Raw genomic sequence first — 27,297 nt, 5'->3', positions numbered from 1 at the left:
GGCACAGAGCGTTGCAGTGGTGACAGGTGTGACAAATCCCACTACGTGAAGAGGGGACAAAAGCAGAGCAGGCTGAAGCTTGGGGTTCAACATTTCATGAGCAAGTAGTAGAGGAATGCCCACTCTGCTAGGGGTGAGCCAGAGCAGCCCATACAATGCATAACCCCAGCTAGAGCTGCTCTTTGCCCAGGGAAGTGGTGGAGACACCACCCTTGGAGGTGTTCAAGAATCACAGAATTGTGGGATCACTGAGGTTGGAAAAGACGTCTAAGACCACCAAGTTCAGCAGTTGACCCATCCCCATCATGACCCCTAAGCTAGATCCCTCAGTGCTACACCTGCACGTTTTTAGGGACATGGTTTGTGAGCATGGTAGGGATGGGTTGGGGTTGGACTTGGTGGTCTTAGAGGTCTTTTCCAACCTTAATGATTCCACAATTCTATGATGCCATGTTCCATGGGGTTCTCTGGTCACCTCCCATGGGCTGACCCGCGTGCTGGCCGCCACATTGCCACCAGCCACGCAGAGCTTGGCTTTACCTGCCCTTCCCTGGCTGTGCACAAGGTCAGGCACATGCCTGAGCAAGTCTTCTGAAGGTTTTTCCATTCATAGGAAGTGAAAAAAGGGGGAGTGAGAGAGGAGGGGACGAGGAGGGGGGAGGGGAGCGCAGAAGAAAATCTGACAACAGCAGAAGTATTTCTGAATCGAACCATCTTCAGAAATTGCTCTACACAAGGGTTTCTAAATATACTGCCTGAACAACGAAACAGTAGTGCGGGGATGAGTCACAGCAGACCTCCGGCGCCCGGCACGCCACGCGGAGGAGACAACCCCAAGGAAAATAGCTCTGGGTCGCAAAGCATTGCTCCAGCTGTGCTCTGCCACCCCCTGCGTTCTGCCCAGACCTCTTCTGCACTGCTCCTTGTGTCTCCTCGCACTCACCTGCTTTGCTCCAGATGGATGGAGCCACTTGTCTGCCCTGCCCCTGGGTCTTGTCCCTATCTGGGGTTATATGATGGTTTGGATGGGCATGAAGCCCTGTTTCCCCAGCTGGGTGCTGCTCTGGGCATGGCTCAGAGGTCCCTGATATCTGCTGGGAGCTCTTAGCACCCCCTGCATGGAGCTGGGATCCCGAGGATCTGCTGCCCCCACTCCTTCCTACAGACACCAGGCTGCTGCTGCCCCGGTCGCTTTCCTTTTCTGCCTTTCCTCATTGCAAAAGCTTTTTTTCATGCTTAACGTCAGCATCTCCTGTTACCATCTGGAGCCATGACCTCTCAGCCCGTTCTGGGGGGCATCAGGAGTAATTTATTCCTCCACAGTCACCTTTCCCATATGTGAAATCTGCTGCCACGCTACATTTCTCTCTCCTCTTCTCCGGATGAAATAGCTCTCACTGTTTAATCTGCTCCCATGGGTCACTGTTTGCAGCGCTCTGACCACTTCTGCTGTCAGGTAACCCAGCCACAGGCTGTTCTGGCTCTCCAAACCTCCTGACAGTCCCTTAAATTACATTTAGAGCTGACTGGGACAACCATCACTGGTCTCAGAAGCTTTCATCCTCCTGGAAGCTGCTTGGCTTGCTGCCTTCACCCAGCCCCATGCTGCACCAGCCCAGCCCCAAAAAGAGAATTCCTAGACATCAACCACAAGCTGGAGCTTACAGGAATGCTAACCCTGTACTCTGTCCTCCCTGCTACCTTCCCCTGCTCCTTCCCATTTCTCCAGGCAAATCCCATGCCCTGGACCGATTTCCCACTCTGTTCTAGTAGGAGGCAAATGGAGTGGTAAAGAGAGGGGTTTGGGATGCTCTTACTTCCTCTCCTCCAGGTTGGAGTTAGGATTCTTCATCTCCATGAGCGCACAGCCAAATTTCTACAGAGAAGATAAAGGAAAAAGACCATCAAATTTTCCAGTGCCTGTGCAGGACACGAAGCAGCAACCTGGGCTGCATCTTCACTCTTTGCCTGCCATTCCCAGCAGCTGTACTGCTGTTGTATGGGATGTACAAGGTTGTGGCACCCAGGCAAATGGGCTGGCAGCAGTTACAGTGGCATGAATTGTATGGGGTAAATTTAACAAGACTGGCTACATCTCACTGGAGAATGCACAGATATTTCCATTTGGAGAGGACGCAGGCACAGCATTGCTACTGCACAGCACCCAGAGCTTTTTGGGGCCATCTAAGGTCAGAATGAGCTCACAGGATGTGATCCTGCCCATGCCCTGCATTTACAGACTTGCAGTATCCTACCTCTCCATTTTCAGGTGGGTCTCCATTGCCAAAGGTGCTTGTGACCACCAGGACCATGGTTTCATGCTCTAGGTGCACAATGTCATATTCGTCCATGGACATCACCTGGGAGTAACAGAGCCATCAGCAGGAACTCCACAGCCACTGTGATTGCACCACCAACCCGCCGGGCTGGGGGCTGGCACCCACCTTGGCATCAAACGCGTGCTTGAAGATTTCACACAGTGTTTTTGCGTAGACCTGTGACTTCCCCGTCTCCGTGGCATACAGGATGGTTGCTTTGACCCTCTTGGCCATGGCCTGTCCCATCAGCTTGGCTGAGAACTTTACAGCTCTGAGAAGCAAGAGTAAATCTGGGTGAGGGAGCATGCTGCCTTGTCGGCACCTCCAGCCCAGGCTGTTCACACCATGTTATTTCTTAATAATGAGCAGCCTGCCTTCAGAACCACAGCAACATTTTGTTGTTGTTCTGTGCCAAGTGGGAGCTATGGAAGAGCCTTTATCTTGGGGGGCTTTGATAAATGATCTGGAGCATTGGGATGGGCAGTGCTAGTGGATGGAGGGACTTTTTGTGAGGTATGGAGAAGTGGAAGAATCGGGAGCAGCTGTGAACAGATAACCTCAAAGGGAATAGCTGGAGAGCAAGAAGTGCCCAAGCTTTAGAGAAGCATCTCCCCATGTCTCTAAATGCCACATGGCTGGGGGATGTGCCCTCGCCCAGCAGAAGCACCAGAGCTCCACACAGCCCCGAGCCATGGAGGTCAGAGCTGTCTGCAGTCCCTTTGCTTTGTGTTCCAGCTATGCCATGACCTCAGCGGAGCAGCCCTCTGAGGCCACACATTTGTCCCTGTGTTGGCAGAGCCGTGTCTCGCCGGCCGCCTCCTGTGGCTGCATCGTGACTGGGTACATTTGCTCTGGTTTTCCCTGTGGGCTCAGCTCTGACAGCGGAGCAGAGGTCACGGCACTGCCAGCCCTGATGGGCTGATGCAGCACTAGGAGCACTGGCTCCATGCTTCTGCATTACAGGGACAAGGGAGGATGCCATGGGGAAGTGTGGGGCTGCAGAGAAGGGCACTGAGCTCTGTGTGTTATTGTAGGGCCACTAGTAATCATTGCGTTTGGGTGGCAGGGCTGGAGCTGCCGTTTGTTCCACCACTTAGCTCCGATCCAGGCAGTATTAATGTGAACTGCAAAGATAATTCTTTCTCCCTCTCTGCACTGGGAACAATGGAGATTATTTTGTTTTAAATTACCTGCCACGCTCACATTTTTATAAAATCATTTATCAGTGATACACACACAAATAAAAGCTTTGCTCCTCCTGACTCAATGGCTCAATTAATCTCCTGCTCTCCCGGCAGATCCGGGCTGCAGCCCAGGCCCAAGCACCAGTGTCAGCCCCAGGAGTGCATTCATCAGACACTGATCACAGTTATGGATGCGCCATGGAGAACTGCTCCCGGGAGGCGACAGCTGAAGAGTGGGAACAATCCGACAGCGGAGGCACAGCAAAGTGAGGCGTGGGGATGACAACATGAAGCCACCTGGCAGCCTGGCCACGGGCACCGGGGCAGCCCCAGCATTGCTGGCCCCTGAGGAAGCATTTGGACCAGGATCAGCCAAGGCATCCAAATGATGCTTCATCACAACACCCCTGCTGTGCGCCTTGGCAGGGGATAGGGACTTGTGTGACCCATTGCTGGGGTCAGCCAGCCATGGAGAGCAAATCTCAGCTTGGCCCTGAGCCGTTGCTGCCTGAAGGAAGGTTCCTCAGGAATAGGAAGTCCTATTGTACTGCTCTTTGCAATGGGGACACTCAAAGTTTTGGACTTGTACAGGAGACAAGTGCTCCTTGAGTAGCTAAGGAGTTAGGGGGAGAAATATGAATACAAACTGCATCTTGCCTGTGTCTGCATGGCCCAGAAAAGCTGAGGAAGGAGGAGCAGGTAATAAACCCCCAGGATATGCTAAAGCCATTCCTGAGCATTGGAGAGTACCAGAGGGCAAACCAGCTTGAGAAGGGTCTGCATGGAACACCCAGTATTCCCTTGGCCACAACTTCTGAAGGTCTACAGGGATTCTCAAAGGGCTCCTGCTTCTCCAAACATTTCCCCCTTCAGCAGCCTGGACCTGAACTGGCAGCCCCTCAGCTTGCTGCCCTAAAGCAGGACCGTCCCCAAGCCCTCGCTGCCCACTGTACTTACTTTGCCAACTTCTTAAAGCCAATGGCCCTCTTCTTGGTGGGTGTCCCATTGACTCCCTTCCAGATGTGGGTGTTCCAGGGGTCAGGCTAGGAGGGAGAAGAGCAGCAGCTGATGGGCAGCGCTCAGAGCTTGGAGAGCTACTGCACCCACTATGTTAAGTACTGAGTTCCTCTGGTTGGGAACAGGAGGACCAGCTGGCCTCTTAACCAGCTTTATCACTTGTACAGCTCCTCAGAGACCCCAGGGCATAGAAAATTATAGTTTAATAAAACCTTGGTGGCTCCTGACAGGTTCTGGCCAAATGCCCTCCCACCTCTGGGATGAGCAGTAACAAGCCACAAGGACAGAGCAGGCAGGGCCAGCAGGGGAGAAGCGATGTGAACACATCCTTCCCCTTCCCAGCCCACAGGTTTCTTTTTCTAAGAGGCCCTCTGGGAAGGGGAGGCAGCTGAAGCAAGTAACAAGAGCAGAGAAGCTAATTCAGTGCCCTCGCAGGCGGCTGTCTGTAATCAGGGCCAGGAATCATTGGAGTTCCTGGTGGATTGCTTACAGAAATGAACAGCCTGCTCCTGTTTTCTGATTGTTCCTTGAGGGCTCTTGACTAAAGGTCACATTGTGTGAAAGCCAGCAAAGCAGAGACGGTTGCCTAATGAGGGAGCATTTGCTTAGGGCCTTTTCTTCCCATGGTCTGAAGTGTTAAATACTCCTGCAGCAGCACTGTGAGCTACTGCTCGGCCTGCTGAGACCTCAAGAAACAGGAGGTCATTTCAACTCATTCATGGGCTTTGCTGCCTGCGCGGACAACTTGGTGAGGAGACCAGGTGGGATCCCTCTCCTTCCTCCATCCCCCAGTTTCCATGTCCCGGCTCCCACCCTGCTCCTGGTTATTGCTTTGGGCACACAGAAGGTACCTGGTACTCAAAGGAGGGTGTGAGGCGGTAGTTGAGCATCTCCTGGTGGAAAACCGGGGTGATGCTGCCAGACATGGGTGGCACAATCCACACCCAGTCAGCTGGACAGCCCCCACGGCAGCGGTACTCATTCTCCATGTGCTTCATGAAGGACTCGGTGGCTGAGTGGTGGTCCACGATGGTCACTTTGTCACTCTGGTGGGGGAGTAGAAAGCAGAGCAGACAACCACAGGTTAATGCTACTCAAAGGATGGGAGCCCAATGGAACCATTCTCAGCAAAGCGACTCAGGACAGGGAACAGAGCTTGGGATGTGCACCAGGTGTTCCATGCAATGGATGGAAATGCTACCAATGACCAATGCTAGCAGTGACTGAGCAGAAGTTCAAAGCTGAAGGGTGTTCATTTTGGCTTCTGAAGTGAACATTTTCTTCTAAGGTGAATCCAGGAACCATCCAGAAAGGCTCACTGCTATGGTCCTGCAGGACAGTGGGGGGTGAAAAGGGGGACTGCTAACCCTGCTCTTCCCAATGAGAACAGACACCAGGCAATCCTGCCCTTGTCCCTTATGAGCAGCCATGCTAGGGGATGGGTGCTCCTCCTCTTATTTGACATAGACTGAGCAAGAAACAATGTGAGAAAAACAGGCTGGAGCATCACCCTGCACAGCCCCCCAGAGAGCTCCCAGGGCTCTCAGAACTGATGGCACAGCTCTCACCCAGCTCCAGGAAGGGCTCCCACCCTCTGCAGCTGGGTGGCCAAGGACCAGTTTTGCAGCTTAAGTGCAAATGTGGGGGAATCTGGGCCTAATTTTGCCTCACCAACAGGACAGAAGGGGTGAATCTTGCCCTTCGGGGCCCTCCCTCTGCATAAGCAAAGCTCAGGTGCTGATAGTGCTCTTTCCAACATCCAGGGCAGTGAGATTATTAAATTTCACTGCAGGCTCCTGGAACAGCTCAAAATGAGGAAGGCACAGCATAGTTTCAGCTGAGTTTCATCAGTTGCTGCTGTCCTTGTGCAGGACTCTCCACACATGTCCCACGTTATCCCTGCAGGCCAGCTCAGGCCTCTCAAACACTGCTGTGCCCGTACCTGGAAGCTGTACAGCACAGCAATGTTGATCTCCACCAGGGCCTGATCCTTCCACAGCGATGAGGTTTTCCTCATGTCCAGGTTCATTTTCTTGGCCACTTGCTGCAACAAAGCATGGTCGAACAGAGAAGTGAGGATCTCTGCTTGGGGACAAGGACCCAGAGAAGGAGAACCCAACTGCTATCTGGAAGGTATGATCAGCTGTCCTGCACTCCCCTACCCATAGCACCACTGTCCCCGTGCCCCAGTGACCTCACATCAGGAGCATCTGGCCTGTTTGAAGAGGGGATTACCTCCAGGATGTTGTAGCGGGAGTTGTCGCAGTAATCCCGGACCCCAATCTCCGTGCCCATGTACCAGCCGTTGAAGGGGCAGGCAGAGAACTCCAGGCCTCCCACCTCAAGGAGCATGTTGGCAACAGCAGGCAGAGCATACCACTTCAGGCCCAGGTCCTTAAACCACTCGAACCTGCCAGGATGCAACAGGGTCAGGTAACCGGCAACATTTGGCAGGGGAATCGAGGAGGTAGCTTTGGTAGCAAACACTAGGCTAAAGGTTGCATGAGCAGAACATCTCCTGGAGAAGGTGTCTACCTTATGGAAGACATTAGGACTGTTACAGAGTGAAGTAAGTTCTGAGAGACTTCAAGCAAAGAGAACCAGATCTGAGACAAGAACACAAGTTGCTTTCTGCCTCCAGGTCACCTGCCTCCGAGAGGAAGGAAGATCTGGAAGCAGGCGTAGTCAAGTACCCAAGCCAGCAAGGATGCAAGCCAAGCACAGGAGATAGTTTGTGGTGAAACCAGAAAAGCTGAGCCCTTCTAACTTACTTGGGGTGCCGGATGGGCACTTCCAGCACTAGCTCTGGGGGGATTTCAAAGAGCTCTGGGTCATTGCCGTTGGCTTGGAGGAGCAGAGGCAGAATATCGAAACGGCCATACGGCGCCTTCCACCCTTGCTGAATGCAGATCTATGACAAAAACAGAGAGGGTCAGGAGTCCCTGCAGGCCATCTGCCTTTTGGGTGCTGTGAGCAGGAACTCAACCTTTAGGGTTGAGCATTGATCTCCATCCAAGTGAGCTATGCCATGGGTTTGCCTATCACAACCAACCCACGCATGGGAACATTTTTATTCCTAGGGGTGGACAAAGCCAGCACTGCAGGGGCTTTGATGCACACTGCAGACCCAGAACATTCCTGGGATGGCCAGAGGCACTGTGTGTCCCCAGCAGCCTCGTGGTGCCCCACAGTGAGGACCCTGGCACTGGTACCTCTGTCAGCTCCACGTTGGCAGGGTCCCCCAGGATGGTGCCATCAGGCTGCTTGTAGCCGGCGTAGCGGATGAGCTGCGCATTCCAGATGCGGAAGTCATGCTTGCTGTCTGTCCGCTGTGGGAAGATGGTGATGGCAGATCTGCGAGGGAGAGGCAGCGCTGGTGAGCACCATGGAAATGGCACAGCACAGCATGGGCTGCATCACCAGTTCCCCAACACCAGTCACACTCGTGCTCCCACAAACAGGTGCTGGCTGTAGCTGTCCAGCTGTACAGCAGCTGACACAGATCCCAGTGCAGAAACTATGGTGACCCAGTGTTGGCTCACCTGAGGTTCCCTTTGTTGGTGGCGTATTTGATGTGATTGCAGATGTAATTGAACATCCCATGGGCTGTGGTGCAGTCTCGAGCATCAAACACCTGAAAGAGTGCAAGCAATAGTGGTGGTGCTACAGGATGCATGCTGAGCTCCTAGGGCAGAGTCAGGCAGAAGGAACATAGCACAGGGAAGACCCTGGAGACCACTTTGATACGTTAGGTAGCCACAGCTCCATAATTATGTGTTCCCTGCCTTTATGGCAGGTGGACATCTGATCCCGATGCTTCTGCTTTGGAGAAGCATCTCCTGCTCAGGCAAAAGCTTCCTCAGTGCAGTGCTCTCAACCCAGCTCACCTTCTTGCAGCTTTGGTTTCTGTTCATTCTTGTAGATCATAAGTCAAGGCTGAAATTGGGAGGTCTGAGGGACACTGAGGGGGTGAGGTAAACAGAACATTGGCTCAGCAGTAGGCTTGAGGCCAACATTGTACAGAAATGGCTCCCCAACGTTCAGAAATGCTGAGAATTGTTCAACAACATCTGGTCTATGCTTCAAAGGGGCCCCACCAGCTCCCTGCCACCAGATTCCACTGGAGATCACTAATTCAGATCCTACTCTAGCTTCCAGCTAGTCTAAATGGAGCCAGATATCTCCTATCATAGCATCTCTTGCACCACAGGTGCACTTCTCCAGAGTGCCAGCTTCCAGTTGCCTCTCCAAAACCCCAGTATATCCTTTGCAGGCTGTATTGCTGTGGTGCTCACCTGCAGCTTGGACCACTGAATCCTGCCCACACAGCGGGCTGCATTCCTCCAGGCGTGCTTTGCACCATAGATCAGCTCTGTGTCCCGCAGCTGGTAGGTGTCAGTGGCTTCAATCTCCTTGGTCACCTCCTCCAGCCTCTCCATGTGGGCTTTGGAGCCAGACCTGTGAGGGCAGGGGGTGGAGGAGATGGCATTCACCAGCCTGGTTGGAGGACAGAGAGTCCTGCTGGTCTCCCCTTAGGAGCATGTGTGTGCACATGTGTGCACCTTCAGATAACGGGCTGCCAGATGCAAATGGAAGAGGTCAGTCCTCAGTGTGGAAGCACACAGTAAGTCCTTATGAATGCAACTCCATGAAGAAGCAGCTGCATCATGGTCTTTGTGTTGACTTTCAGATGTGAAAGGTCAGCATGTGCAGCCCCTCCTCTGGCCAGCACTTACCTCTTAATGGAGGAGTAGTATTGGTCAATGAAATCCTTCGCCAGGAGGAGCACCTCCTCTTTTGGCCTGGTGTCTTCTGACTTGCGGACGTGCTGGCTGGGGGTCATGACGGATCCCATGCAGATCTGCTCAGTACACGCTGTGGTCTGGCAGGACAAAAGGAGGCAAGCACAGTTACATCCAGCTCTGTATTCCCAAGCAAAAAAAGAAAACATCTTCAGAGCACTGTGATCTGCTCAGTTGTGTTCAGACACCTTTGGGGCAGTGCCACCAACCCTACTCACCATTGCTGTCTTGAGATGCAGAGTGTCATGGAGCACGGAGCCCGTCTCCCAGTTCTTGATCTTGACGAACCGCGGGCATTTGGAGGGACTGCCATTCGCAGTGCTCTTCGTCGGGGACTGCCGCCCTGATGGTGCTGGCTGGGTAAAGGAGAAGACCAAGCACAAGGTTAATGTTCATAGATGGGGTACAGGGAAAGGCACAACAGCGAGGACATGAGTGCTTAAATCTCAGCGATGGTACGATGAGAAAAGGTGCATGATCCAAATATTTGGCAGCATTTGAGAATCTGCAATGGAGCCACTAACTCTCAATGCCATTGAGAATTCATCTCTGCTCACCAGACAGCCAGACCTGTAGGAGAAGAGTTAAAAAGCAGAAGTGACTGAGATGAACACTATGTTCAAGTTTCCCAGTGGAGGACGTACCTCTCTGAAGTGTGTGAGATGTGTCTTTTTAAGGAGCATCACCTGCTCAGGTTGTGCACGTGCCAAGCTCAGCCTCACTGATATGCACCCTCTGAGACAGAGCTAACAGCCTCTGAGCAAGCCAGAGACATATCTGCTTTGATATCAACGCAGGAAGAACGCAGGAATAAAGATGGATACATTATGCAAGTAGGAGGGCTGCTGAATTATGCATGGTCGGATTACTTCAATGTCAGCTCTGGATCTCCAGCCCACCTCAGTGCTCTGCGTCAGGGCGTGCTCACACAGCACATCCTGAATTGCATGCCAATGGTGGAAGGGGCTTGAATGAGGTTTGGCTGCACCTTCTGCTTGCAAGCACTTGTGTTTGTGCATGCTTTCAGATCTCACGTGCAGTACTTGTGATGTGAGCTCTGCTCCCACAGGAACTTGAAAACTTAAAGAGCAGTCCATGTCTTCTGGGGCACACATGGCAGGGAGACCTACAGTGGTCCTGGGAAACAGAGACATTTCTTTTTGGAATCACGTCTCAAATTCAAGTGTGCTTCAGTGATTGCTTCTGGAGGTTTCAAGGGGAAACCTGAGGCCACAGGAGAGCCAAAACCTGCTTGGAGAAGGCTTGCCCCCCTGCAGAACAGGTCTATGGGCTGAGTTTTGATGTAACCTTCATTGAACTTTGCAGCTCTTTCTAATCCATCCACACAGGTTTGCTTGTTTTAAGTGTAGAGGTGGCACTGCCTTCAGATTTTCACTCCTTGTTGGTGGCATTGTAGTGAAGCATAGCTCTGGGCTCTTGCCACGATCATGGCTCATGGAGCAGCAGCAGTAAATCCAGTGTTACAGCCCCAGTCCCCAAAGGACTAGGATAAGAACAGCCAGCACACAGTGCAGGAATCTCTTATTTCAGAACAAGCTGCTCTGCAGATGAGAGCAGACCCAGGGGGAAAGCAGTGGGGGCTGGAAGGATGACAACAAGACTGAGCCCATCCTTGGAGCAAGAAAGCACACAGTCCAAGCTGGTGGATAATGGCTGCCTAACAGATATTCTATTCTATTCTATTCTATTCTATTCTATTCTATTCTATTCTATTCTATTCTATTCTATTCTATTCTATTCTATTCTATTCTATTTCTATTCCATTCCATTCCATTCCATTCCACTCTACTCTACTCTACTCTACTCTAATTTATTCTATTCTGCCTTAAATCTCTCTCAAAACCACTCCCTTTTGTTGTTGTCTTTTCCCAGCAGACACCTGCAAGGCTTGCATCCTTGCTGAAAGTGGGCCACAGTCCCAGGGCATGCTGAAGCCCCAGGTGAGGGTACCACATCTCCAACCACAGTACAAAGCAATGAAGAGCAAGCAGCACCCAGAAGGATCGGGGAAGGACTCCATGTGCGTATGCCTTTCCTGCACAGTATTGCTGGAGCCAAATATCACCCCAGCTTCTGCCAGGGAGGCTGTGCGTGATGTTTTAATTAGGCAGCTGTGATATTGGTGACTCAGGATGGGCGGCAAGGCACACATTGCAGAATACATTATTGCAGCACCTTCCATGGGAGCATGGGCTGGGGAGTGCAGCTCGTGGGTTGTCTGCAGTTCTTATGGATGGGAGAAACACACTGGGTGCTGCCTAGGAGTAATGGGGCTGAGGCATTTCCTCCTAGCCTGCACCAGCCCCTCTGGCTGAAATTGCATTTTTCATTGTTCTGGAGCTGTAAGTCATCCTCACAGTCACGGAGCTGATGCAGGTCCCTCCCTTTGCAGCCTGCACACACATTCCCTGTGCCATCCTGGGGCTCCAACAAATCGATCTGCATGGCTGCAGCACAGCACACCTGCTGGGGTCAGTGCAGCTCCCAAGGGCTTAGGGCTCCTGGGAAACAAGCACAGCACAGGTTGTGGTTTTGCAAGAAAAACCAAAGTTGAGACCTAGAGAAGGATGGATGCCCGACTGCCTTTCAGCACTTTATTACAAGCACCAGTGAGCACTGCCCACCTGGTCAAGCATCTCCACTGAATCCTGCCTTAAAGCTTTTATCAGTAGCTGGGGTTTGGCTTGATGTGAGAAGTTCAGCAACACTCCCACCACCCTTTCTCCTGGCAGTGAGAAGCAGCCCTGCCTCCAGGACAGCAATAGGATGAGAGGGATCAAAAGAGAACACTGTATGTTGAGCGGGAAGGAAAATAAAGAGTTTAACAGCAGCTTAAGTCTGGGGATTTTGGCAGCCTGAACATAGAGAGGAATTAAGCTCTGAACACAGAAGGTTATAAAGTGCTTATAGTAACAGACACATCCACGCATGGAGCTTAGTGAAGGAGGCAGAGTGGTGGTGGTTTCCAGAAAGGGAGCACAGCAGTGACCTGTCCCTGGGAACTGGCATAGAGACCTGCACACTGAGCATGGGGGACAGGGACATCCATCCGCCCATGGGACACATAGGGTGGCAGTGGGGAGTGGGTTGAGTGTTTGGGAGAGATTCCACACCAGGGGGTGGGGGGCATGGCACAGCTGCACAAGGCAGTGGGCACAGCACCGAGCTGCCAGAGCACACAGAGCATTGGGACACCAGTCTCAGCCATAGGGTTGGGTTTGGGTTATCGCATGGGGGGACAGGAGCTGAATTCAGTAATCCTTGTGGGTCCCTTCCAGCTCAGGATGTTCTCTGGTTCTATGGAATAATCCTACAAGCGTTGCGTGGCAGCTCACTGGAGCTGGGAAGATGCACCAGACTGAGGGATCTGCTGAGGGCATTCCTGAGCTGAGGGAATGCTGGTTTTCTCAGAAATCTTCATGTGACCATGAAATCACTTTGTTCCCCTCCTTTGGAGAACACAGAGTCATGCTGACAGGGAGAGGGTGGGCAAGAACACACAATCCCTGGATCGGTCCCCATGTCCTGACCCATGTCTGGTTAATCCCAGTGGGACACGCACTTGACCACGCAAACTGTGCCATGCTCACGCACATTGCGTTGTCCCTGGGGTAATTCTGCCTCTCTCTGGCTTTGCTACAAGTGGGAGTTAATCCATTTCTGGCAAGGGAGCCTGAGAATTTATGTCTGTGCAGCATCAGGAGATGAAAAGGTGCGGTACAACACGTTATCTGAAGTGCTGTGTTGAATTGCTGTCATATAAATCAGAATGACCTTAACAATGAGGCTCAGCTTTTTGCCACCAAAAGGGACAGTGGTCCCACAAGGAGGTTTAGGAGATGTGACCCAGCCGTGCTCTCACTGCACCTTGGCTCGGTGGATGAGGGGCAGCCTTCCCCCACCCAACCTATGGGGAATTTGGCTGCTGGACCACATGGGTCTGTCAGGACCAAGGATCCTCAGGACAACCCAAACAATCCCTGAAGGCCATCCATGGGGTGAGAGCCCACTAGAAGGGTCCCTGCTCCACCACCCATCCCCACCCAAAGCAGCACAAAGGGTGGATGCTTGGTGGATGCTTACCTGCTGTGCTTCAGAGTACGGGTTGTTGAGGACCACGGGCGCGTTGTTCTTCTCCCACAGGTCACCAAAGACACGATCATTCTCCATCTGAGCTGGGAAGGTTTTCTGCAGCTTGTTCTCCCCTTCCCTGAAACTGGAGGGTTAAAACCAGTGGGGTGAGCAGGCTGGGGATGAGCAGCAGTATTGGGGCTGTGATTGCTCTGGGTTCTGACGGAGCAACTTCGTACAGGAGCAAAAACTCACAGTTTGTGCTGAGGGAGGGGAAGGAATGCTCTGCCTCGGCCAAGAAGATGAACCACTGCTGCGAGGGCAACCAAAGCACAACTGCAGGAGACCTGCACCCTGCCTGGCACCCTGCAGTGTGCCCACACCAGCCCCAGTGGGGTGATGTGAAAGATTTCCCGAAAGAAAGTAAGAGAGCGAGCAGAATGCTGGGGGAAGGAGAGTCGTGCACATTTCTAGCTACAAAACCTTGCAGCAAAATCAGATGTGTCTGCAGACAGCGGTTGGTGTTGATGAGTGGAGGAAAGGAAAAAATCCAAGGAAAAGCCGGTGCTCCCAGGAGGGAGAGGCAGCGCTCTCTCCTCTTCCTGACCTTTACGGATGCTGCAAATGCTGGCGGGCGCGAGCGGCTGTACCTGGGTGGATCTGTGCAAACAAACAGGCAGCTCGCCTACACGGCGTACATCTGTAAGTCTGGGGACGGGAATGTCCCCGGTGCTGCTGCCCCTGTCTGCACAATGCGACTGGTGGAGCTCTCGCTGCACCATGTCTGTATGCGTGCTTTGAATGGGGAGCGTCTGCGGGGTGTTCGTGAGGCTGCTAAATGCCATCCAAACAGCGGATGGAAAACCACCACTATACGAACCCACACAAAGGAGAAAAACAGAGTCTGGGAGATGTGAGACCCAGAGTGCGTGGGCTGCAGCATCCGTGAAGGCACCAACAGCCCCAGCGATGCCACACTTGGGAAGGAGCTTCTCAGCTCCATTGGTGCACGTGGCCACGGATGGGTCCAGTGCAGTGTGGTGCTGCTTTGCCCTTCCTCAACAGCCCAGCTCACTGTTAGCACTGGTAATTGTGCTGCTCCCACTGTCAGTCCTTAAAAAGCTTCCAGATGTCTCAAGAATCAATAACGAGCCTTCCCATTAACGACAGCAGGCTCTGGCACCGACCGAAGCAGGACGTGGTGCTCAGGACATGATTCACACCAGCACGGTGCTCTCAACACCATCTCGAGGAGACACATTCACGCAAACAAATCCAGTCTCATGACCTCCCTCGCCCTCAGCTTGGGTGAAGCTTAAGCAAAACACTTCACTTAGAGCCTTTCTCCCTGCGCTCTAACTTTTCAGCATTTTTTCCTGCATTTACAGCATAACATTCAGCTGCCAAGATATCACACTAGGCTCCTGGACATCTTCCAGACATTGGCTGCTTTAGGGTGAGCGTGGCCAGTGCTGTGCATGAGAAGGGTACAAGTGTCATTGAGGCAGTCTGTACCCAATTTTGTGCCCCCCAACACCAAAAAAAAAACAGTGGTGAGAAGGGAAGAAAAGCTGTAGGCTTTGCATCAGGACCAACATCATCACTTTCCCAGACTGGATGCCAACATAGAGCAGGTCATTGGCCTTTCCTGATGCTGTTAGGAACCAGCACAAACCACACACATTGGGATTTACCAGCCCATCAGGATCACTGGACACATCCCCTCTATCTAGGGGATCCCTAGCAGAAGGACAGCACCATGGAATCCCATATAACCTGGCTCCCCCCTGCAAGACAAGCCCAGCTGTTAAACCTCCTGGTGAATACAGGGATGCTTCATCCCTGCAGATACCCAAGGTCAGGCTGGATGGGGCTGTGAGCACCTGATCATTGCAGGGGGGGTGAAGTAGATGGCATTCAAAGATCCCTTCCAACTCAAACAGCTCTATGATTATATGATTTTTATGAATACCTGTTTCCACAGCTGCACGCTCCTGCCCCCTTGCCCTGAGCCCCGAGACACCAAAGAGCATGAAGGCTGATGGATACAGAGCCTGTCAGCATAATGAATGATGGGCATGCACAAACCACCCTTTGTAGCTGATAAGCCTCCACATCCTCATCCAGGCATGGGCTGGTACCTGTGCCAAAGGCATGGAGAACAGCCAGATGCTCAAATTAAGTCATCGACATAGTTGACAACTGTGTGCATTAGAATCACGGAATCATTAAGATTGGACAGGGTGTCTATGATTCCCAAGCTCAACCCCACTGTGCCCCTCAGGGCTACATCTCCACACTGAACACCTCCAGGGATGGTGACCCCACCAACCTCCCGGGACAGCTGTGCCACTACATCACTGCTCCTGGGAAGGGGGAGTAGACAGAAGCAGGGTGGATTTGATGGAGAAAAAATACAAGAGGCACCATCTTACAGCAAGATCCACGCAGGCGTTGGGGTTGGATGCTCAGAGATCCATGCCCTGTTGCACATTTGCACCTGGGGCAGCACCAGGTTGCACGCTGCTGTTTCAGCTTTCACTCACAGAAAGGTGGGACCTATTGAAGGAGTTGCAGTTAAACCATCAGCTGAAGCTGGTGCTGGCTCTGGGAGGGGGCTGCCCCCACAGCACAGCAGCTGTGCCCCGGCTGAGCAAGAGCAGACCTTGTTGGTTTGCCCACAAGTATCCGGCTCTTTCAGAGAGAGAAGCAAGGAGAGAAAAGCCCATTCAAAGCCTTGCACCAGTCCTAACCCAGATGGGGGGAAAAAAATAAAACAAAAATCAATAGCTTCATTTTACAGTTATTTCCTGCCCGCTCCTTGAAGCTGCCCTGTGTGCAGGGAGCAGCCGGGTCTCTCGGACCCGTTGTTTTCCTCCCTTGGCCCCATCCCCAGGGTGAGCTGCCCACGCAGGATGCTTCTGGTCTGGAGACCCGTGCCAGCCTCCGGGCAGCACTTCCAATGCACTCAAAGACCTGCATGCTTGGATCAGAGCAAGATTCTGGGGAGGGACCTCGTGTTCTTCTGTGGTTCTGAAAGTAAAATGACTGCTTAAAAAAAGGCAGAGGAATCCTTTCCTCCCCCAGCCGTGCAGATTGCTGTCTCACCTCGGAAGAAGCATCTGGCTGTTTGGGAAAATGAGAGGCACCACTGTTTTCTTTTGACTAATTTGATGATGTTGCAGTGCTCGGAGTGATGAAGCAGAAAGGAAGTTGCTGAGAACAGCCCTTTGAGAAACATCTCCAAAGCTTTTCCAAAAAGGAAGGGAAAAAAATATAAATATATGAGCAAAAAAAAAAAAAAAAAAGAAAAAAGAAAAAAAAGTTTGTCACTCGGCTCCTTTGAATTTGCTTGGCAGCAAGCGCTCTGATTTCCCAGGCAGAGATGAGAGGCACAACCGGCTGCTGCCATCCCCAGGGGCCAATTTGAGAGAGGTGATGGGGACGGAGATGGCAGGTTGGGATGCTATTGAGACACGGCTCCATCCAAGCCGAGGTGCCAAGAGTTTGGGACCCGTGTGGGACGGTCACCCACACACAAGGGAAAGGACCACAGCCCCCCTTGTTACAAGTGCAGTTCTCAGGGTCAAGCAAGTCTGGGCTGTGCCCAGTGCAGGAACTGGGATGGATGGGGCAGAGCTTCAGAGAGAGGCTGTGCTACGCCACAGGAGAATGCTAACTGGGGTTGAATGGGTGCTGGAAGATAAAGACCTGGGAAGAGATTGCAATGCCCTATTTGATCCCAACATCATTCAAGCCAATGTCAGGCATGACCCACAGCTGTCCTTATCCCCTTCCAGCCATGCTCAAAGAGTACCCAGAGGAGCTCAGCCTCAGTGCCGTATCTGCAACCACATGCAAGGTACCAAGAGCCCCCTGGGTGAGCCCAGTGCAGTCAGCGTGGTGAGGAGGAAGGGCTTACACAGGAGCAAGGAGAGGAAGGGGAGGGCTGCTCACTGCCAAGGCTTTGAGCTTCACTGTGTCACAGAATGCAATCACACGATAGTTCCAGGGAACCTTTCATTTCAGAGGTTTTAAAGTTTTGTGTCCAAGTGTGGAATAATGAAGACATCAGAAATGCAAATGAAATGTTTTGAGCAACACAAAGAGATTTTGGTGGCAGCGAGGGAGGTGGGAGGAAGAGAATTTTCTTGTAGAGAACTGCAAAATTATGGGGTTTATTCCAACGCAGGATGGAGCCTGAAACCCTGAAACTCTTTGTAAACAGAATCCCTGCTCCCAGCACTCTGCTCCCTCCCAAGCCCCCTCACTGCCATTTCCAACATGCCGCTTGTGTTAGGGAGCTGACCTGAGCAGCAAAATAAATCACAGCAACTCGGCAGGGTGGAGAGGGAGGAAAGATGGGACGTGACAATCTCTCCAGAGCTCAGAGGGAAAACAGACCTTAGGTTCGCTGGCAGGGAGTGAATCAAACTCTATTTTTATTGTCTAGCCCACGGTGAGCCTCGTGGCAGAAATGCCAGCTCTCATCATACCTTGCTCCCCACTTCCACACTGATTTATGACTGACCTCATGGCAGACAGCTCCAGCCACGGAGCGGATGTTCAGCCCTGGCCGTGGCTCATCCCATGAGCATGCACCATGTCCATGGGGCACCTCAAAACAGGCAAGGAGCTAAGGATGGATCGCCACAGGGGCACAGTCCCTGTCTGCAGGGGTTGGGGGGGTGAAATGATTATTTTTTTCCTCTATACAGACTTCCCATCTTTCTTGTAAGAAGCAATACCGATATCCCACAGCATCAGGTGTAATCCACATCACTTTCAGCAAAGCCCACCTTGAGCAGGAAACGTTCTGCTGCTCACGGATAACCTCAGCCCCACGCTGCCCCTCCGTGCCCTGGGAAAGCTGTCAGAGCTCTGCAGCCCGAGCAGCTCTGACAAACACTGCAGGCAGTGAAGGTCAGCACCAGGCAAAGATGGAGATGGAACAGGGTGGGGCTCAAGACCTGGATTGATGGCCAAGGGGTCCAGGCTGTGGGTCTGGAGCTCAACCTTGGGCAAGGGTTTGCACCCTCCTGATAATTAGTTAGAGCCCTGTTGCTGTTTTGATTAATGCCAGCTCTGCTCAGTCCCCCCAGCCTGGAGAAGCCCCAGCCTGCAGTATCATCAATCCATCAAGGCTTGCTTAGTTTTGGGCATTTCTTTGGCATCGACCAACACATCTTTCTGCTCCCCATCAGTCCCTTTCTGCACATCTCCGGACCAAGAAAACTCTCCCTGCAGGAGCCCTTCCCCATGCCAAGCTCCGAGACTGAGCAGAGGAGGGGATCCATCTGCAACAGTGGGTGCAGAGTTCCTGCAGAGCTCCCAACAAATCCCCCCTAGCACATCCCCCCGCCTTGTTTCTCCCATCCTGCTGCAGGAGCAGGGCTGCAACTTCTCATCAGGCGGAAGATTGAAGTCTAATTTCGATTGAAAAGTGGATTTTCAACTCCAAACCACTTATATAGATTTTTAAAGGGTATTGGAAGGCGAAGGAGTTGAGCTTTGGTGAAGTACCCACTTTGTTAATATTTTTGTTGGTTTGAGGTCCTTCAATTTCAGTGAATTTAGAGTGCTTCAGTTTAATCTCTTCAAGTGTAGAAGAGATTCTTCAGAGAAAGAAAAAAAAAAAACAACACACATTTTTTGTTTCCCTCAACCAGAGCAGAATTTCCTTGGTGGAGATACGGCTGCTGGGCTGGGGACGTGGGGTTGGGGCTGTTCCATACCCCCCAGGGCTTTGCTGCTACACTGCATCTGTCCCAGCAGAGAAACGCTCTTGGAGCACTCTGATGTGCTCCAAGCACAACGCTCTATTTATTTCCTAAGCCTCCCCGTCTCCTGCATCTCCCTTTCTTCTGCCACCTGCTCCAAATTTTCCATCCTTTTCATCTTCCCCTCACAACAGCTTCCCCTTTTTCCCCACATTCCATCCCCATCCTGCTACATTGTAGAATGATTTAAGGAGAGCCACCCACCAGCACCTCCACCACCAAAAACCAGCGCGTCGCACCCAAGGTAAAGAAATGTATGCAGGGACCTACCAGTCCACCTGGACTTCTATATCCCTTGTCTCTACCTTGCAGGGCACATCTCCACCACCGTCCTTACTCTTCAGAAGGTCCAGGACAGGCTCGATCTCCTTGAGAAGCTCGTTGTCTTCCACTCCACCGTTGAGACAGAGGTGGCTGCAGGCACTGTCCTTCCCCTTGTTGCCATCCTGTCCTTTGGGGCTGGTGACCAACCCGTTGACGTGGACCACAGGCTCCACATCCCGCCCCGTCTCCCTGGTCCAGAGAGAACCCATGGCCGCGGGCAGCTCCTGGCCGTGGAGGTTGGGGTTGGACAACTCAACAGCTCTGGGTGCAGGGCAGAGGGGCCGGGTGACGCGGATGGTTTTGGGTGTCCCGTCGCCTGCAAAGGTGGTCTCCAGGTGAGTGGTGAAACCCTCGGGGCCGCGCAGGATGAGCACCACGTAGGTCTCGGAGGCGATGCTCCTCAGGATCTCTAGCGCGCTCTCATAGCTGGTGTCCACCAAGGGCCGCCCATTGACAGCTAGAATGATGTCCCCAGCCTGCACGAGGCCGCTCTGCTCAGCAGCCCCTCCCCGGATCAGGTCGGAGACGATGACGGGTGGCTTGCTGACGCGCTCCTTCACCAGGAAGCCCAGGCCCCCCACCTTACGCTTGAACAGCCTCACTGAGATGACGTTGGGCTGCAGCTGCTGCACGCTGAAGGCGTTCTCCTCCATGGCAGCCACCTGTGGGCTGGGAGCTGGATGCTGAGAACCAGGGTATGATGGGGCGACGAGCACTTTGTCTCACTGCAGCACACCTCGGGGCTCCATCTGCAGCATCCTCGCAGCAGGTGTCAGCAGGGTGAGGGGCAGCGGGGGCATCGCTCAGCAGGCATCAGGCATCAGTTCAGCACCGGGTCCAGCAGAGCATCCCGTGAGCTACTCAGGCTGTGAGCAGACCAGCAGCTGCTTTATCTAGTGGAGAAGACAACAAAGAGAGAGGAAGAAGTGATGTGGGGTAGATAGAAAGGGCCACAGATGCCCACATAGAGCAGCCCAGCCCTGCAGATACCAGCCTCCAGGCTGCAGCCTCTTGCGGCCCCATGTTCACTTTCCCTCACTCTCCCGCAGAGCAATTCTCACTGTCTGCTCAGCAGGGGATGGAAAGGCAGAGAGGGGACCTGGAAGGGCTGCAGGAAAACCCTGCTCACACCTTGCCCTCCCTTCTCCAGGAGCAGAAATGCCTGAACACGCCGTTCACAAAGCAGAGCAGCGTTGAGCTCCACAGGGTTATGCTGGACATCCACCTATGTTTTGCTGAGTGTCTCCAACCCAGTGCATGAGATGGGTCAGGGGAAGGGGGATCCACACACCCCTGCCTAGGGCACAGTCTGGCCCATAGGCACCTTCCCACTGAGCCCTTGATGCTTCAATGCATCAAGAGGGAGAGCAACAGCCAGTAGCAAAGTGAGGTGGTAGGAAAGGACAGTCAGCTCCTCTTATCCAAGTTCTCACTGAGCTATTTGCACTGACAGGTGCTTTTAAGCCTGCCTGATGGGATCGCAGCTCAGCTCCTCCTCTCCCCATACTCTGCAGCACTGGGGTACAAAGCAGGGCTCCCCTGAGCCCAGCAGTTCCCCACAAGCTGCCTGCGCTGGTGGCAAGCCAACCCCAGCTCCTGGGACCCTGTGCATCTGGGCAAGACTGCACAGTGCCCACGGGTCATTGGCTGCTGATGGGGCTGTGCACTCACACTGCTACCAGCAGCTCCCAAACACGCTCTGTGTTCCTCTGTCATTTCTGAGGTGCCCTGGAGATGTTTCTCTCCGGAGCTGTACTGTGGCGTTCAGCAGCCAGCTGAGATGTAAACGGTGTTTCTTGCTAAGTCTGAATTTTGGGGAGGAAACGGAGGGCACTAGGTCTGCAGACTGAACGCACTGATGTGGCAGACCTGGCCACCCAGAGGCATCGCAACGGGGATGTTTGCACCTTCAGCATCACCAGCTGTGCCCAAAGGACCAACTCCTTCCTTCTCCATCCCATCTCCACATCCCCAGCTCTACATCTCCAACACTGAGGAGGTCAACACGACCCCAAATCCCGGGCAAGTCTGAGTCATGCAGGACTCATTTCCAACACGATGTAGGAATAAACGGCTCTGAGAGCTGTGTGAGCAGCACTCAATGCAGGACCGCCAGCCTCTCTGCCACGGGGTCAGCCCCAGTGTTAGTCACCACTGCAACAGTGCATACAGACCCCATGCAACGTGCTCAAAACAAGCCTAGCTCTGCATTCACCTTCCTTTCTGCAAGGAGAAAACCCCATGGCCCCCAGCGTGTGCCACCCTCTGTACTCAGTGCTGCTTTTCCACCATGGGGCATGATTTAGATGAGCCTCATAGCACCAACTCCATGCAATGTCTCAGGGAAATGCTGTGCTGGTGGTGCGTGTTGCCGGGCTCGGTGCTGCCTCCAAGCACCATTAGCAGCCTGATTTATGCAGCCAGCAGCAGCAGCAGGTGTGTCAGGTCGGGCATTCAGAGCTGCCGTCTCGGTCCTTCAAATCAGCACAGTGAGTGGTGTCACTGAGCTCTACTTGCATGGAAACATATTTCGGCCTGGAGGGGGGCTGGCGCTGTGTGCCCCCATTACACATCTCCAGCTGGGCAATCTGAGTCTGCCTCAGTTTCCTACCCCTTCTGAAGCATAAACCAGAGGATGCCAACCTGAATTCCCAGAAGGCAGCAAGCCCTGCAGAGCTACAAGCATTCAGCACCTCATCAGTGTTATCAAAGCATTAACTCCCTCCAGTCTCAACATCCACCTGTGTGGCTGTGCCTTATTTTGTGGGCATTAACCAGTGCAAGAATGGGCGCAGCACATATACCCCTATGGTGGGTTTAGGGACATGGTGTTGCTTCACAGACACGTAAGGAACAAGTTGTGGAATTGTTAAGGTAGGAAAAGAGCTCTTGGATCCCCACGTCCAACTGCAGCCCAACCCCACAGTGCCCACTGACAGTGTCAGCAACACATCTCTGCATTCCTTAAACACCTACAGGGATGGTGAATCCCAGCACTGCTTGGATAGCCCGAGCCACTGCATCACCACTCTTTTGGAGAAGAAATGGTTACTAATACTCAACCTGACCCTCCTTTGGCACAGCTTAATGCCATTCTCTCTCATTCTATTGCTGCTACCTGGGAGTGCACCGACCTCCACCTCACCACAGCCTCTTTTCAGGAATTGCAGAGAGCAATAATGTCTCCTCTGAGTCTCCTCTTCTCCAGACTGAGCCATCCCAGCTTCCTCATCTGCTCCCCATAAGACGTGTGCTCCAGACCCTGCACAGCTCCTCTGCCCTTCACTGGACACACTCCAGGGCCTCAAAAGTCTTATGCAAGCCAACAGAGAAAAACATTCTGAGCCACCATATCACATTCCAAGCAACGAACTCCAGCACATGCCTTAATTGATGATTTGATTTAAAAAGCAAAGCAGAGAGGAAATAAATCTCCTGCCCTAAACACAATCCATCGCCCATCACAGCCTCAGCCCATGGGCTGAACAGACCCGGCATGGACCCAGAGCCTCTGGCGTGGGCACCCTGCATGCCCCTGCCCTCACAATGCGATTTCAAGCCTTGTCTCTCACAAATCATCACTGTGGTAATGGCTCACATTTCTACGTGCCAGCTTTAAATGGACACCATTGTCTTATTTAATTAGTTTTCGTGGGATTTATGCCACTCAACGCAGAACCCCAGGGCTGATGGATTTATGCCCGTTTAATTTTTACAACCCGTGGAGCGTCAGTGACTCTGATGAGGAGCAATGGGATGCAACATATGCACAGTTACTGTAAACCGGCGTGTTTGTGCATCTGAAAATGGAGCATTAAAGTGATTCACTGGCAGGCAGCTCGCTCATGCCAGCCCTTCTGCATGCTCAGACCACATCATACCTGTGTGCACGGCCTTTCCATGCTGGGATAGCTCCATCCATCCATCTCCCTCCAGCCTTGCTGATGTCCACACGCAGCTGCTGCCGAGCTCCACACCCATCCTCCATCCCATCCCTACTGCTGTGACCTGGGACACCGCATCTGCTGCACCTCCCCGACAAACCCAATTTACACCAGGTGTGAATTGAATCATGGAATTGTTTTGCCACTCATACAAGAGCCCTATGGCAGAACGCAGCTGCAGGGCTTTGTTTTAAGGAAGGCAAATATTTATGTGTTTGCTTGTCACCATATATCTGAGCTGAAGCCCCTCAGCCTTTGGGCAGCCCCAAGTCCCTTTAACCCACATATTTACACAACCACTGCCTTTGGCATTCACCCAAACCATCCCCCTATAGGAAATTAGACAGCCAAAGGAAGTCTGGTCCAGTCTGTGCACCCCACATGCTCCATGTCCTGGTCACCTCAGTGCCACCAAAATATCCCCGTGACCCATCAGAGCCCTCACTGTGATTTACCTGCACCCTGCCCCACCTGGTGCCCCCACACTGGGCAGGCAGCAAGGTGATCAGTTCCAATGTTGCCAAGACAACTCTTGTACAAAATCACAACATCTCTTCTTTTTTAGACAGAAACCCAGCTTTGTTTTAATTTGGAGTTCAAGGCTGACCATATTTCCATAGCATGGCTGCTGTTTCTGTTTTACTGTTTCCTACCATATTTTCTCGGGGCCTGCAGTGTGCACTGAAACAGAGGTTAGATAAAACAGTCAGTTCCGCCACTAACCCCGTCACAAACTGATGTTCTTATTAGGGCTTGGCCCATCTGCAAAGCATAAATTTCACCACAATCAATTTGCCGAGAGGACTGGAGTTACACCAGCAACACCGATGTGACAAATGAGAGCCGTGTTAACACAACAACGCTTTGTCCTAAATGACAAAATAGGTAGATGGGAAATAAATGAGAAAATGCTGCGTGATGGATGGCGCTGAAACCCAGTCCCAGCACGAGAAAGGAGTCGTGGCTCCATTTGGAATAAAAGAAAAAGAGAATCTGAAGTCACAGCAGGTTGGCTCAGGCTGCAACAACTCCCGAGCCATCAGCGGCATCAATAGGAGCAGTGCTGGGTGCAGCCCCTTCAGGACACTGAGTGGGAACTCACCTCATTGTCACCACCTGGCACCAGGAGTGTTTTGTGCCACTATTTACAAACCTCTGGGAAATATCAGGCTCTGAGCTCCTGGTTGCGCCATCCCTTGGGTTTTCCATCAGCATGTGTTGCCATAGCACTGACAGCAGCAGCAATGCTCTCCTGGGACCCATCCTTTGTCCCACGGAGGGCTCTGGTTCTGATTTGGGAACGACTGGGGTGGGGAGGATGTAGATTTCACAGCTTCCAGCTTTGTACTGCAGATGCTGCCTTCATCTCCCCTACCTGATGGGACAGCCCTGTGCTGCTTATGGCAGAAGCACCCCAATGGGACCAGCACCCTCAGCTGAGCCACAGCTTGGAGGACTGGGGGATGAAGGGCGAGTTCTGCTCAGAAAACAGCCAGATTTCATGACTCTAACGGCAAGGATGGGCTGTGTGCTTTCAGCATGTCTGAAAGCATAAGCCCGAAAGTCTGCAAAATGGGATTAAGACAAGCCTGCCCTAGAAGGGTACTGTGGGATCTCATAAAGCATTTCGGAATTGTCATGTAAAAGAGGGGCTATAGAAAGAGTTGTATTAGCATAAATACCTCCAGTTTTATCTACACACATGCAGCGCTTGCAGGCTTCCACGCTCTGCATATGGATCGACATACCGATAGCATATGGGTTTTGAAGCTATATATCTATACAGCATGTTGCTGGTCCCCATGGCCATACCCAGAGCTCCGGGTGCTGCGGGTGGGTGCTGGTTTACCTCACACTGCAGCTGCCATGCAGGGCTTGGGCTCCGGCATCACACAGCCCAGCGGGGCTCCTGTGGGAGAAGCAGATGGAAGCAAACGTGCTTTCATCCAGCTCCAGTCACAGACAGTGGCTTACATCTCCTTCTCTCCTCAGGACACAATGTGTTTATTTTTGGAGACGTACAAGAGATCGGATCACGTCTATAGATTTCACTTAATACACAGATACAATCAGAGCAGCGGGAGCAGAGCAAGGGCTTTTCACTCTCATTTGTTCTCTGTCAGAGCCGGTCCCTTTCTATTGGGGTTGTCTTTCTTTAGTCAAAACTGATGGTATCAACAAGTATCAGACAATACCCTCGTTACTCAGGAAAGGTAAATGCTAATCTATGCGTGCCGAGCTCATGTGACTTATCGGTTACTATATATAGTTGTTTTCAGGCGCTGATTTGGGCAATCTGGCAGATTTCCTGAGCCTTTTGTACAGACTCACTACAGAAACACAAAACACAACATACGCGAGGCAAGCAGCTGGGAGGGGTGGGGGGAAACAAAACCATGAGGGTCACAACACCCCCCAAGGGCCCCTGTCAGAAGGCTCAGCCCCAGGCACGAGGCAGTGATGCCCCTGCCTAAGATGGCCTCTCTGGAGCTCACAATCACTGGAAGAGGGAACGGGTGGAAAGCAAAGGGCATGAGAGCTCAGTGCTGCTCACAGGGGAGCATAACGCCGCTCCAGGCGCAGATGTCTCATTAGTACAACAGTGCCCCAAACCATGGCTGCTTCTGGAGAGGCTCTGCACCAGGCATTTGTTTGCGAACATGGGCACATTCAAAAGCCACAGAGCGGTAGGCTGCTGGTGGCATCTCTAAGAAAAATATTCTGGGTGAGAAAAGCTGGAAGGAAACAGAGGAAGAAATCGCTGACACAAAATCAAACTCTTCAAAATAAGACTTCCCTGCTGGAAACCTTTAGCTGGAAAGGAATAGTGAGGGTGTGCAGCTGGACGTCTACAGCAGAGTGCTATTTCGTATGCCCCCACCACGAACCCTCCCCACAACTCTCCATCCGTGTCCTGTATCTCGAGCCCCAGCAGCGGGGGACACAGAGAAGAGGGAGGTAGAGAAGCAGCCGGCACGCACAGCAGTGGGTCCCCAGCCCTGCAATCCCACAAACCTCCCACCAGAAGGAAGGAGACACTTCCCCTCTATATCAGTGAGAGGCGGATCAGTTCCTCAGGGACTCAGCAGATAATTGTCAAGTTGCCTGCCAGAATTTCCTCATGACAGTCGTAACTTGAAAGCGTTGGAAGAAAATGTCTGCACCTGGGCTGTGGAACTGAGCAGGGAAATGCCCTGCAGGGCTGGCACTGGGGAGCGATACCCACCAACGCCCACCCCAGCACCAGGGGCTCTAGATGTGCACGCACAGAGGTTCTTTTCATTTTTGGCCAGATAAAACTCAAAGCTTTCCATCAAAAGCTTTCCACCACCCCAGCTGCTGAGTGCAAAGAAAGCCGAGAGCGGGAGCACAGGCAGAGCCAGCTGGGTTCGGCTCCTGCGTTCCCTACACCACAGCTCCTGGCTGTGCTGCAGAGGGGACTACCGAGGTCTGTCGTGCCCAGGTGGGGACAAACAAGGGACCAGGTTCAGACTGTCCTTGTGGGGGGCAGGAGCCAGCCTTGAGTCTCAGGGCTTCACTACGGGCTGGCACTGGTGTGACCCTCTCCTAACTGGATCTCACTCCCTTCCCATCCCACTGCCCAGGAGACAGAGGGGACACGCGTGGGGCAGGAGGAGCAGCACTGCTTGGAGGGGGGGCATCTCCCGCAGCCTCGAGCCCCGCTCAGTGCTGGGGTGGGGGCAGAGGGTGCGGTCGGGAGAGCGTTCAGCACCCTGGACAGCGCCCGCAGCCGTCTGGGTCCGGGTGTGACCCCGCGCCCCCCCGGAACATACATCCCCCCCCAGGAACCCACACACCCCCCAGGACCCGGTGTA

General features: G+C 52.8%; 1 protein-coding gene across 6 annotated transcripts in view; it reads right to left on the bottom strand.

The window, feature by feature from the left end:
- Positions 1–27,297, bottom strand: part of NOS1 (nitric oxide synthase 1) — a 56,716-nt gene that overhangs the window by 15,312 nt on the left and 14,107 nt on the right. For all 6 annotated transcript variants that reach the window (XM_032447850.1, XM_015878395.2, XM_032447852.1 and 3 more), the window contains exons 2-16: positions 19,464–20,410; positions 13,426–13,558; positions 9,540–9,677; positions 9,256–9,401; positions 8,815–8,977; positions 8,062–8,153; positions 7,732–7,873; positions 7,291–7,430; positions 6,755–6,929; positions 6,462–6,563; positions 5,371–5,565; positions 4,460–4,545; positions 2,445–2,589; positions 2,256–2,360; positions 1,818–1,876 (exon numbers count right to left, since the gene is read on the bottom strand). In XM_032447850.1, coding sequence (XP_032303741.1) covers positions 1,818–1,876; positions 2,256–2,360; positions 2,445–2,589; positions 4,460–4,545; positions 5,371–5,565; positions 6,462–6,563; positions 6,755–6,929; positions 7,291–7,430; positions 7,732–7,873; positions 8,062–8,153; positions 8,815–8,977; positions 9,256–9,401; positions 9,540–9,677; positions 13,426–13,558; positions 19,464–20,170 — 2,528 coding nt within the window. In that variant the 5' untranslated portion in view covers positions 20,171–20,410. The remainder of the gene's footprint in view (positions 1–1,817; positions 1,877–2,255; positions 2,361–2,444; positions 2,590–4,459; positions 4,546–5,370; positions 5,566–6,461; positions 6,564–6,754; positions 6,930–7,290; positions 7,431–7,731; positions 7,874–8,061; positions 8,154–8,814; positions 8,978–9,255; positions 9,402–9,539; positions 9,678–13,425; positions 13,559–19,463; positions 20,411–27,297) is intronic.

This window comes from Coturnix japonica, chromosome 15 (assembly GCF_001577835.2).
Source record: "Coturnix japonica isolate 7356 chromosome 15, Coturnix japonica 2.1, whole genome shotgun sequence".
In the NCBI taxonomy this organism is placed as follows: domain Eukaryota; kingdom Metazoa; phylum Chordata; class Aves; order Galliformes; family Phasianidae; genus Coturnix; species Coturnix japonica.
Note: the sequence above shows the minus strand (reverse complement) of the source record. Positions and strands in the feature narration are given on the sequence as shown.